Source organism: Adiantum capillus-veneris, chromosome 22 (assembly GCF_014529385.1).
Source record: "Adiantum capillus-veneris isolate H3 chromosome 22, ASM1452938v2, whole genome shotgun sequence".
Taxonomy (NCBI): domain Eukaryota; kingdom Viridiplantae; phylum Streptophyta; class Polypodiopsida; order Polypodiales; family Pteridaceae; genus Adiantum; species Adiantum capillus-veneris.
In genome coordinates, this window is record NC_140952.1 from 107,546,477 (window position 1) to 107,560,281 (window position 13,805).

Sequence of the window (13,805 nt, forward strand, 5' to 3'; positions counted from 1 at the left end):
GTAAGTCTAACAGGGAATTGTCTCCTACATGGGCATTGTAAAAGGGATCATCGGCGCCCTTGGCCATTGACATTTTGTGTTACTGGTGCCATATGTGCCTGCTGGTCGGAAAAACCAGCCATGCCAAAATTGCCCTGTAGCACCCCAAACTGGCCCGGATAGCACTGAAACCCTTGCTGCATGCAAATATTTCCATACATGGGGTTTGGCATTGTACCTTGCATATCCCCAAACACTGTTCCCGGCATATATTGCTGGTTTCTAGGCGCATAACCAGCCATGCTTTGAAACACTGATCCACCCCCAAAATACACTGGATGTACCGTGGGTGGTGGAAAAACCTGTTGCATAGCTTGGAAATTGGTTCCCTGTCCATTTAATGCAACATGCGGACTTTGAAAGGTGGCTGGCTGAACTGGTAAAGCCTGTGGAATAGGCGTCCTAACCACCTGTTTGTGGACAGAAGGAACTTGTCTTGGAGCCCCACGTGACTCCGCAACATGAGAGTGCTCCCCGCCCTAGTGGGACGCACAAGGGACGACCTGGGCTTGAGCCTCAACAGGCTCTATTGCATGAGACCGTTGCCTTGTCTACTGTGGCACTGGCGGCGCTTGCAGATATTCCATAAACCTAGGATTCTGCACCAATCGAGAGAACACATTCACAGCAACAACCAACTGTGCCCTGAATGCATTCTCGTCTAGTTACCCAGTCATATACCCTTGACCTTGTGGAACATTCAAATCAACAAAAGGTACAGACACAGGTGGCGGTGAACTCTCGCCAACCTCGAACACTGGAGGAATAGCCTGTCTGTCCTGTGAAGAGGAACCCTCTTCCTTGATGTCGTTTGTCCTGTCAGCCATAGTGTGATTCTAAGTTCCTGTGCTCTGTCTTCGCCGCAAACCAACCAAGGTTTACTCTTTTAAGGAAAAAGTGATTCTGTGATTCTGTCTTGGCGATGGAACCATGAGACTGGCCAGTAGGGCGGTAGACTTTAGCTTTCACCTGATTCTTTACTTGAAAAACTTTACTTGAACTTTACGACATAGAGGAACTTCAGGAATACATGTGACTAGAATAAACACTTCAAACAAACCACGGCCTGGCAGCTAGAGCGCTACCAAGCAGACAACGACACCCTGTAGGCCCCAAAGACTAGTGCCCCTTTCGGTATTTCTTTATTCTTATAAAACTTGGAAGAAAACCTGCAAGTTCCTACGAGCTGTCCCGCTTTTACCGGGCTGAAAATGGTCTACTCTAGCCCGATTTCGGCCGCATAACCGTAGTAGGAGGCTTCACAGATAAAATCCCCATGCCAAAGGTGACTTTCCCGGCGCATACGGACACTTTCCCAAACCTGGCGAGAATCTGCAGCACACTGAACTATCTGTTTTCTGCCCTAAAAATGCACCAGGCCGCCTGTACAGTGATCCCAACGCTTCCCCGAAGCTCTTGGGAGTATTAGGGATCATTCAGGGCCAAAACCCTAAACTTGCAAAAATACGCAGCAGGCTGTATTTTTCTGTTTTGGGCTCCGTTTCGCGTGCCGGTCGCATCCATAGCAAGCCCTCGAGCTCGTGCACTTGTAGGGCTACTTGCCCTTTGAATCGGACGAGAAATCTCTCTGAATTCACCCGTACCTGTGGGGGATTAGCAACAATATTTCCAAGTCGTGGGGTATCAGCAGATAAGTAGCTCATTTTTGAGAGCTCCCTATATATGCCCCCCCCCCCCCCCCCCCCCCCCCCCCCCTCTCTTACTTTTGAGTAAAGCAGTCAACGTTTGGAGCACGCACTCTCTCTAGCGCACGTGTGCAAATTCCTCTCCAGCGTTTTCCTCTCTCTGGTGTTTTTGCCTAGCAACTGCACTTCCTCTCTCTAGCGCTTCATCTCCCCTCTGCTCCCCCTCCCCCATTTGCAGGTTCACCCGTAGATTGGCTACCCGTGCCCGTTCGGTGGGTGGTATGCGATAGGATGTTGACTCCGTGGAGATCTGTCGCGGTAGATCTGAGATCCATTGGCTGCCCGGTCCCGGAGGAGGTTTACTCGCGATTGTAGATAATATCATCACCCGATTCACCCTTTTCTAGTGCACCTTTGACATAAACCTCCCACGTGCCCCTACCTATATAGGGGTCAGACGTGGAGGTAAGGCAAATCATCCAACAACCCTACAAAAATAAATAGGGGTGCCTAGAAAATAAATGTGCCAGAATGGGCACTTGACATAAAATGGGCAGCCTCTCCAAAAGTGGGTGGCCATGGACAAAGATGCAACCTAAATGCTTTCTAGTGAGCTGTTCAAGTATGCCCTAGACCAAGGTGAAGCAGCTGGAGTACTGAATACTCTTTAACACATTCCGTGCCACTAGAACTCGCTTGACCAAGGATGACCCAAGAGAATAGTTGGATCCAGCCAACTTGTCCTCATTAGGGATTACAAAATTACAAAAAACGTCACAATATTTTTGCACTAGTTTGCTAAATTTGGACTCTCCTTACGTCCACAAGATGTCATACATACTCCACATCTAACTAGAGGGTAGAGACCACTTTAGAAGTGCCTAGAGCTTCAGGCGACCGATCTAGACCTGAGTGTGTAGCTAGAGCATTTGGACCTGAAAAAAACTTGAATCGTGTATGTGAGCACCGATGCACTACAAGACGCTTTTTATACCAAACATTGGGAAGCAACGGTGACGTGATGAAGTTGACAGTAGACAAGGAGGCAGTCTACAACAAAGAAGCGGTGCTGTTACTGTAGCTAGAGAAGATCAGTGTATAAGTGGCCAAATTCTGGAGCCCTTGCATAAGGTTACATACATGAAATATCTAAGATTTTTGGCAAACATTGTAAGGCACTACCTTACTGCCTCCTTCCAGATCAAAAAAGACTTCCAGTTGTGAGGTCTGCCACCTGGCTATCTGCCTTGATTGATGGTTTTGTCAAATAGATGATAACTGCAATTCCCTAGCAAGATCTTTCACAATGTACTGTAACTTCAGGGTCAGTTTCAAAATTCAAAAGGATGTGTTTTGAACTGATATAGGAGTGACGTCATCCTTTATGCTGCTAGCAGGGTTTACTATAAGGTATGGCTGTTGAGTTTAAGAATATTGAGACGAGAATTATGCTTATTTAACGTCAAGGAGGTTTACCATAAGGTTTACTGTAAGGTATAGCAGGGTATACTGTAAGGTATGGTCGTTGAGTTCAAGAATATTGAGAGGAGAGTTATGCTTATTTAACATCAAGGAGGTTTACTGTAAGGTCTAGCCATTAAGTTTACAAAGAGCATGACTGTTTTCCTTCTTTTTCATCCATTTTTCAGTTGTTTCTGGAGGCTATGAACTCGTACTCTTTATTCTGACTGTGCTTTGGATTGATATGCAATTTTATGTTATCACATTATCAATAGCGCCAACTGTGCAGGTCAGATGTGAAGTTCATTGACAGGTTCTTGAGAGCGCCTCCTTGGAATGGTTGTTTTCTATGTTGGAGCTTGCACTCGTTTTCATCGTCTTGTCGTGGAATCTCAGTGAGTGCCGATTCTCTCTTCTTAGATGTGCTTTTCATGGTATTATTGTCTTGAGGTTCACTTTCATCGTGTGAATGATTTGTTTTTGAAAATTCTCACACGTCTTTGTCCTTGTATCTCTATTTATTGTCTTAAGGAAAACAATGTGTACAAGGAAGTGTATAAAAAATCCAACAGGTGCATTCGAATCACATCTGCTAGGGTCGTCCCTTGCTTCTTCATATTTGGCCACCATGCCCTCGTGTTCGCCTAATTTTGTTCCGGGGTGGCCCTTGATTTTTCCATTGGTGTTTCAGCCTCGTCTATCAGGCTTGATTCTAAGGTGGTTACGTATTCCTGGGCATGATGTGCTGGGACATACATTGTCACCCTGGCAGTGGGTTTTGGGCTAGGATTTGTAATCATGAGGTCTACAACATGTGCCTTTGAGGTAATTGTTTCATGGGATCTTTGCTGCATGAGCATATCAACACTTTGTATCACCCTCTGGAGTGAGCACTTCCCAGCACTCTAAGCCCCAAGTTGGAATGAGCAGATTATTGCTTGCAGTGCCAACTTTGTCAAACGAGACAAAACTTACAAATATGTGGGTGTTCATGCTCCTTAAATGTTTAAAAAAAAGTCAAAGAATCAATATAGAGAATATAGGAAGGGGATAATTAGCATCACTGCAACTCTACCAAGTTAACGTGTGACAAGAATGTAAGTCATAAATACATCATATTTCTAGATGGCTCTAGGTGTGGATGGAGGAGAAAATCAATAAAGGGATAGGAGCCATGAAGCTACTTTTGTCAACTCCATGTTATATCGGTGGCAATTATGGATTTCCGTACTCTGAGCCTGGTGGAATCACAGTAAACAAGGCCCTCTAGGGCAGTGTGACATGCTTTTCATACTTGGTGCTTTTTGATGGCTTTGTGTACTTAAGTCAACATTTTGAGTCAGTGTGGCAGCCTTATAAGGAAGCCTGATCAAAATGGGTGGAATCTGAACGGGCTGCGGGCCTTGGCTATGTGCTTATAATATTATTTCATGTATCTGTGCCTTTGTAAGGATCATGACTATTCTGAACACATAATAGGTTTGCCTTGGAAAAGTTTGCAAGACCTATAGAAGTGAAACTGGACTTAGATATAGTCTGAGAGCAAGGTTTTTGAGTCATTGAAGGAAAAAAATGCAAGTGAAATAGTAGTCTTATAAACTCTTTGGACTAGTTTCATAATTACTACCGTCCTCGGTGCCATCTGCTGAATCCCACCTTTGGCCTGTGTACGGTTGGTCTTTATTGATCATTCTTGAAGGGACCTGGTAATTTTCAAGGTATCAAAAATCCATATGTAGTGCATGTCACTGGTGTGTCTCCAGGGCCCAGGTCCTCTTTTTTTTCTTTAAGTGTTTTCTTTGTACTTCTAGGAACTTTGACATTGATTTACTGTCTTAGCTGCTAAATTACTCCTGCCCACTGGTCCAAAAAGCTGGGATGGCAATTTCACGCTTTGAATCGTGGCTGTATCTTTAGATAAATGGTGCAGTCTGACCCTTTTCATGTGCTTTGCTGTTTTAGGCTATTAATTTAAAAATGTCCATATAACTTTGGCTTCTCGGCTAAAGATGACTCCAAAATAGGCCATGTTTTTCCTAGAATTCTATCTCAATCGCATTACAAAAGCATTTCCATCTGTAATATGAACTTCTTTGTGGATTTGGGGATAGACACCTAGATGTACTTCCATTGAGTTTACTAGCGACATTTGTAATCTGTAATATTTCTGTTTGCACCAAAGACCGTGGTTTATGGACTGTTTGTCAAGGTTCACACGTGGCATTTTGTGTGCCCATGTTTTGGGACACCTACAGGGACTATCGTCAATTTGCTATCCATGTTGGTGATCATTGTTCTGTGATGTCATGAAAGTGCGAAAGACCAACTCATCGCCTTTTTGTGATTTTTGGCAATTCTATGTCCATGAGAGTATCCATTGCTGTCGTGTTGTTAATGCGTGTGCAAGAGAATCAGTAGCAGCAAAGGATCCTCCGGGGCTTGTCCATTAGAGTATTTGTGGTGTTTCTTAGTGATAGCAATGGCGGAGATCGTATGAACCCCCAGCTACTTTGTGCATGTCTTTAGGGAACGACTTTGGCTTGTGAAATTTGGCCAGTTCTTCAGCATCTTTTCATATGAATCAAAGGAAAACTATCGACAGTGTGATATGTGCATTGGGCCTCAATGGCTGGAGATTCAATCTGGATAGAGAATATCTGATACAGGTCAAAACTTCAGAATATCTCCCTCTTTCCCCCTATCTTAGAAAAGAACTATCACTTTGTTGTGGGCATAGATAGCCTTCTTCAGAAGACGTTGAACTTCCTATTTACAAGTTTTTGAGTCCCTTCATCCATTTTTTTCAGTCATTATTTAAAACTTGTAGATATACACTATAATTTAACCTAAGCAACATTTTATGGCCTCGATCCAGTGGAGTATATGTGGTTTAAATAGAAGAGGCAGTCAAATGCCTTCTGCCTTAGAAAAGGACAGGCATCAAAATGGAAGCTGGCAAGTGCATGCGTATGGAGATGAACTCATGTCTCAAGCAGAGGCTGTTGTTCTTGGAACGGCTACATCAGAACCAGAGTACAAGGCAATTCCAGACTTAGATTACTTACAGGTATGTTTCGAAGTCCAAGAGATGTTTTCAACTAAGTTTTTGGTTGAATTTATGCTGTACCTGCCACATGTTCATATGGTCGATCTATTGGTGCATGTTGATTGGTGCGCACATTTAGCATGCATTCTTGGCTGTTGTTTTGATGAATGAATAGTGGGATGTAACAGTAACAATGGCTCATGAGTACTGGACTTGGAACCTGAAAATAGGAAATTTTATGCACACTAGGTGCACAACAAGAAAATGATATCAATCATCTTTGGTTGCAAATGATACTAGCTTCAAGACTTTATGCGCATGTTACATACTAGTACTTCCATTTTTTCAAGAATCAAAAGTTCTTACTGACTGCGACTGTACGCAACCATTCTTGAACAAAAATTGAGTAGATGGGCAGAGAATGAGGGCATAAGGGCAACAGGACAAGCTGGATTCAGGAGGGGTTATTCCACTTTAGATCGTATTCTTACGGTCAGAGCCATTAATGAGGAAGGAAGAGCAAGCGGGAGAAGGATGTATGTGGATTTTCGGAAAGCTTTTGATACAGTACCAAGGGCCGGATTGATGCGCAGGATGCAAGAGTTAGGGGTCCCCAAAGAGATTATTTGGGAGATCATGGCCTTATACGGGTCAGTAACTGGTTATGTACGTACTCCAGAAGGGGATTCCGACATTGTTCATTCCACCGTTGGAGTAAAGTAGGGATGCCCACAGTCCCCTACTTTATTTGGTATGTACATAGATGAGGTATCAGATTACATTGATAGAGAGGGTGACAGAGGTGCTCAACTTGCAGGGTCATGGATCCCTTTGTTGTTGTATGTAGATAATATTGTATTGATAGCAGAATCACCAGATGGAATGCAGAGGCAGCTAGATGCATTACATGAATTCACGGAGGACAGTGGACTGTCGGTAAACTTGGGTAAAACCAAAGTTACGGTGTTTAACACCACACCGCAGTGGGTTAGGAGATCGGCACCTACATTTGCATATGGCCAGGATACAGTAGAGTACATAGATGCATACACATACCTTGGTGTGGTATTTGTAGGACCGAAGTTTACTCTTAAGAAAGTAGCGGATGCTAGATTGTCTAGAGCCTCTGCGGCCTTGGGAGGGTTGGAGAGGATGTGTTCACAAGTGCAGTTTCAGGAAACCATGACAAAACTTTGGCTCTTTGATACTGTGGTGGCTTCGGCTATGCTTTATGGGGTCCAGATTTGGGGACCATCTGTGGATCAGGATAATTGGAAGTCAATGGAGAGACCTTTGGTATCTATGATTTCCCGAATGATTAGAGCCAAGGCCTCCGTACCACACACAATTACCCGAGTGGAACTAGCTGCCCCTCCGATAGAAATTGAAGCTCTTACCAGATCAGTGTCCTTTATACATGGTTTGTGGGATACAAATAATTGCCGATATACTAGACTGGCCCTCGAATCCTCTCGACAATTAGCAATGAAAGGGAATACATCATGCTGGTATGCGCAACTGTCCTCGTGGTTTCAGAGACACGGGTTCAGTATGGAAAGATTACCCCCCTTCCAATACTCTCTTGAGGCTCCATCACTGACAATTACCCGAACGGAGATTAATAAAATCATCCGCCAGGATCTTATACAGTTGGATACTAAGAGGACATGGGTAGACCCTACACAAGAATTGGGCACGAAGATGGCCGACTACAAAGAAAACTTCCTACAGCTATCTGAAGATGGATTTGTGATTTGCCCGAGCTACATGGATACCCACCTGTCTCATGGTTTGAGATGTGCTATTGGTTAGATTCGTACATCCTCACACCAGCTGGAAATTGAATTTGGCAGATTTAGGGGAATCCCACCTGAGAGCAGAATTTGCAAGTTATGCGGAATGGAGCCGGAGACAGAATTACACTACATATGACATTGCACCGTATACTATGAGATACGTGGGCGTTTACATTGCCTATTTAAAGAAGGCTTTGGACCTCTAGATAGAGTCATGCAATACCAAGATCAAAGATGCTTAGGCTTGTACCTACTGGAACTACATCGGCACAGGGATAATCTAATGAGAAGACAAAGAGCACTACAGCCTCAGAGGCAGATCACAGATTTCTTCGGATCGAGAGAAGCAGGAGTGGAAGGAGAAGCAAGAGGCCAGCAGCCAGCACAAAGGAGTACCCACATTCATACCAAAGGCACCCTCATTGACAGGGCGATTGAGCTTAGGAAATCGAGACGACCACGACCGAGATGCAGAAGCGCACTTCACGAGAGGAGACTACAACAAAGGATTAGAAGCATTCTAGCCAGACACCCAGAATGCTCCTAAGAAGTTTATTTAATACTTTGTATTTAGTTTTTCACATTTATTTTCACACTCACACTTTTCACACTTAGTACTTTAGTACTAAGGTACCCAGACATTGTAACAGATTCACCACTTTTGTATCAGTTTGGTCTCATAGGTCATTCTGGCCTTTTGAAGACGTTAATATAGCATTTCATTTCATTTCATTTCTCTCATGCTTTTGCATAGAATTTCAGCCCTGAATTGCGTAGGCAAAAGCGTTCGTACAGCTGCCGTAAAACGCAGACTTCCGTACAGCCAGTGCCACATCAGCACTCCGTATTTTCCGCCGGGTTTTGCGGGCTGGCCACGTCAGCATTTCAGCGTGAAATCCGGGACTGCTTGGCTGCCAGAGAGAGTGTGTGAGTGTTTTTGCTGCCCCATTTGGCCACGCCACGGCACGTGTTTGTGACAGTACCCCATGACTCTGGAGAGTGGTCCAAAACCCTCTCTGAACAAGCAATGGAAGCGGCCTCATATCCCGTAGTAGATGGGGCAGCGGCATGTGTAGTGCAACTCTGTCTCAGGCTCCATGTCATGCAAGGGGCATGTCCTGGCCTCTGGCGGTACTCCGTTGTATCTCCCAGTCTCAATCTACAGCAGGTGTGAAGACGTGCGTATCTGGCCAATCGCACATCGTATCCCATGAGACAGGTGGGTATCCATGTATCTGGATCTCGTCACAAAACCGTCCTCCGTAAGCTGGAGAAGGTACTCTCTGTAGAAAGCCATCTTCGTGCCTAGCTCATGTGCTGGCTGTATCCATGTCCTCTTGGTGTCTAGCTGAGTCAAGTCCTGGCGGATGAGCCCGGTGATCTCGGACTATGTAAGAGTGAGAGATGGTGCATCCAGTGAGTACTGGAAGGGTGGCAGTCTGTCTATGCTGAACCCATGCGCGTGAAACCATGATGTCATCTCCCTGTACCAGCATGCGGTATCTCCCTGCATGGCTAACTGTCGAGAGGACTCAAGTGCAAGGTGGGCATATTTGTCTCTGGGAAGTTCCCACATGCGGTGTATGAAGGAGACTGATCTGGTGAGCGCCTCAAGCACTAGTGGGGGGGCCGCTAGCTCTACTCGAATAATGGCACGTGGTACTGAAGCCTTGGCTCTAATGAGCCGCGAGATCATAGAGACCAGAGGTTTCTCCATGTCCCCCCATCCATCAGTGCGACCCGACCTCCCGTGATGATCCAATGAAGGTCCCCATATCTCAGCTCCATAGAGCAATGCAGAAGCCACCAAAGTGTCAAAGAGCCAAAGCTTCGTCCGAGGCTCTTGAAACTGAACCTGCGAACACATCCTCTCCAATCTACCCAATGTTGCATGGGCTCTAGTCAATCTGGTCTCTGCTGCCCTCAATGAAAATGCTGGTCTGCTAAAAACCACTCCAAGGTAAGTGTAAGCATCTGTATACTCCACTATCTCCTGGCCATATGTGAATGTAAGTGCTGATCTCCTGATCCACTGTGGGGTGGTATTAAACACCATAACCTTGGTTTTAAAACCAAGGTTGACAGACAAACCACTTTCGTGGGCAAACCTATGCAAAGCATCCAAATGACGTTGCATCCCTTTGCATCCCCTCTGGGGAGTCGGAGATCAACACAATATCATCAGCATATAACAATAGTGGAATCCATGTCCCTGCCAGCTGTGCACCTCTATCATCATCGCTCTCAATGTAGTTAGCAACCTCATCCACATACATACCGAATAGAGTAGGAGAGAGCGGGCAGGTGTAGATAGACCCTCTGAGGTGCGTACATGCCCCACTACTGTCCTGTATAATGCCATGATCCCCCAAATAAGGTCTGTGGGTACTCCCATCTCCTGTAGTCTGCACATCAAATTTCAATCTAGCTCTGGGTATTGTGTCAAATGCTTTGCGGAAGTCCACAAAGCTACAATAGATCCGTCTCCCATGTGATCTGCGTGCAATCTCTTCCTCTCTGCCCATCTACTGAGCTGCTGCTCAAGAATGGAGAGAGAGAGAGAGGGGAACCCTACGCTGGCTGCTCTGCCGTATGCGACCTCTGCCCTGCTGCACAATAGCCCGAGCTTAGCACAGCAGCCTCGCGCGCGTCCTGCTGCCCCTGTCGCGCGACCCCTGGCCTCCGCGACGCGCGATTTCTGCAGCCCAACCACGCGCGTCCTGCTATCCCTGCTGCGCGACTTCTGGCCTCATTCATGCGTGACTTCTGCTGCCCAGCCACGCGCGCTCTGCTGCCCTGCTTTCTGCTGTTGTAGCCTCGGCACTGCAGCGCAGTTTGCCTACACTGGTGCCAACTGTCCTCGTTACAGCATAGCATACATACATGCTTCCACTTCCTGCAGTGCCTTATATTTCCAGAATTTCACCAGTGGCTCGCAGCAAATTGACTTGCCTTTGCAACAGGTACTTTATCCCAGTGAATCGAAAGAGCTGTTCACGGTTGAGAGTGCTAACCATTGCTGGCTTTAGTACCTTAACATTGTTTAGCTGTTGTGTTCCTCCTCACAACATCTTTTCTCAAATTTCTCCTCTCAGCTTTTTTTTTTTTTTTTGGGGGGGGGGGGGGGGGGGTGTGCGCTTCAAGATTTCGGACTTCTACCATTGGTCTGTTCGTGCTCCGTGGCGGCCACCACAACTGCACCGGGCGTCAAGACGGCTGCCTACGCACCCTTCACTTGGACATATGACCTGACTACGGAAGACCTAGCAAGTATCAAGGCAGAAACCAGAAATTACTTGGGCCGGACATTGCGCATGGTGGGCCTCTCCCCTTCACGTGGCACAGTTCTAGAGCGGCTCCAATCTGCCCTCGATGGCTCAAAGGCAGCATCTTAAAGCTCATCATGCTGGGTTGTGGCATCTTTCAGATGCAACTTTTAGACGATCGCTGTGCCGAGTCTTTCTACAGTCGCACTCCTATTGTTGCAGGGACCCGGCTATTGGTTTTAGAGCGCTGGACACTAGACTTCGATGTTGAGGAGTTTGATCGCCAGCAGTAGTCCCTCAGTTTCTGGTTACTCTCTCTTTTCCATCCCCCCGGCCCATCTTTCATGTTGTGTTACTGGCGTAGCCGCTAGATGGGGCTTTGTTATATCAAGTTCACTGGCTACAAAGATCGGCACACCGTGGATACAAGTTTACGCTCTTGGAGACACCCATTTTCCGGATACAGTACGACTTCGCGATCCCACCACAGAGCAGGTTTATCCACAAAGGTTGGTGATTATTGGTCGTTCGGACTAGTGTCTCAGATGCCATCAATTTGGGCACATGGTGAGAGACCGTCCTTCCCACCCGCCTCGTCATCCTAAGCCACTGCATCCCCAACCTCACGGCATAGCAGAGGGTTGGCAGAAGGCCCCTTGTCGCCATACCTTTCGGCGTGCGTGTCACAGGCTTGGGCACCCCAAGCAGAGAATCCGACACGACACACGAGATAATCCCTTCAAATACTTCACAACTTTAAAATCACAGTTCAATTTGAGACGACACAGCCCGGGGTAGTTCCATGCCCAGAGGTATTGGCTAGCCCCTTACGGTATTTCTTTTATATTAATGCTTGATCAAAGTTACAACTCCCGCGGGTCCTTGGCTCTTAGACTCTATGTCCAGATGCCCTCCAGAGTGAGGCCCTTGGGTTTCTTTTATTCTTACAAAGGGTTGCCAAAAGCAGAGCCCCAAAAGCAGTTAAACTCAAAAGCAAACTGTCCCAAAAGCAACTAGTCCTCAAAAACTGGCCAAAAGAAGCCATTGCAAATTACGGAATTCCGTACAGCTGCCACATCAGCATGTCAGTGTGAATTGCAGATGTCCGTACAATTGCCACGTCATCAATTAGTCAGCGCAATTTCCAGACAGTACGTACAATCTGCCACGCCATCTGCTGCTCTGCGTGTGTCCGAGCAGTACTGCCACATCATCATTTTGTGATACAGCGCCTCCTTCTGCAGCACCACACCCACTAGCTCGATAGCCTACCTCCCTGACAGTCTCACAGGTGGTTTGGTCACTACCGGCGGACATACCCTCTACTTTGCGGCATCTGCCAAGAGCTACCTCACATTTAGCTATGGAGACCAACTTCCCACCTCTGCCTGCCGCGACAGCCCCTTCTCCCATTCCGCCCCCACCTACTGACACTGGAGCTCCATCAACCCCTGGCAAACCTCTCCCCCCCCCCCCCCCCCCCCCCCCCCAAAACCTTGCCCATAGCATACCACCCTGTCCACCTCTCGTGTGAGCCCCACCACCCCCTCATGTTCCTCGATCCTTCATAGCTTCTATGGTACCAGCTTGGCAATTTTCTAGAGCTGAGTATAGCGGTGATAGCACTGGTCTGTTATTGGTTCGGTCGGCTGCACATTTTATGGCGTGCATAAAGGCATGCTCTCTTCTAGGTAGTCGGCAAAGTCCCATGCTCTCCTTCTCCCTAGATTTTGTTATTCGCCGCACCTTGCAGTCTATCCAGACTTGGGCAGGCTGCATTTCATCATGCATTGCAACAGACAGACTAGCACAGAGCGTAGGAGTTATACGGTGGCTACACAAAGAGGATTGCCATTGTTTACCATTGGTTCCATAAGTGGACCATACATGATACTACCCCAATCCAATCACCCTGCCAGTATGGTCAGAGTCGGTAGTAATCTCCACAGTGGGATGCCCTTTTGACTACTTCAGTTCTTGGTTTATAGTTGCTCGCTCCTTTGCCCCAGGGCAGCTTCTACGACCACTACCACATGATGAGGATGCGCTTCCATTGGCTCTTGTTCCAAGGTTTCGGCCAGGGACCAAGAGAGCTCGACATTGATTCTTAGTCTTGTAGCCGTTGACATAGTTCACTGTTTATGTATGCCTTTGAGGTTTTGGACTCATCATTGGTTGACACATAAATTTACATATTGTCACGTGGAATGTCAATGGTTTGCATCACACTAGCATCAGTGGTCTCAGAAGGATTTAGACGAGGAGCGCGCATACTCGACTTGGTGTTACTTGATGCTTCATTGTGTAAGTTGAGTCAGGATGTTTGGACATGCACTGGTTCTACCGATCCCGCGTTCCATTTGGTTATATGCATTACTGCGTCTTCCAAGGCTTGCAGACAAACAACTGCAGAGAGGTGACGAGGCTTGTTCCTTTGGGAGCGAGAGTTACAGGACTGTTTGAGTTGCATGACTAAGTGTCTCTCTGGTGTCAACCTCACGCTCTCTAAGGAATTCATCTCCTGGACTCTTGGAGTTTTTGGCGTACACCG

At 46.6% G+C, this 13,805-nt stretch overlaps 1 protein-coding gene across 1 annotated transcript in view; it reads left to right on the top strand.

Moving 5' to 3' along the window:
• LOC147429977 (uncharacterized) overlaps positions 1-13,805 on the top strand; it is a 61,741-nt gene that overhangs the window by 24,707 nt on the left and 23,229 nt on the right. The window contains exons 2-3 of the mRNA XM_086496163.1: positions 3,436-3,541; positions 6,022-6,213. Coding sequence (XP_086352289.1) covers positions 3,436-3,541; positions 6,022-6,213 — 298 coding nt within the window. The remainder of the gene's footprint in view (positions 1-3,435; positions 3,542-6,021; positions 6,214-13,805) is intronic.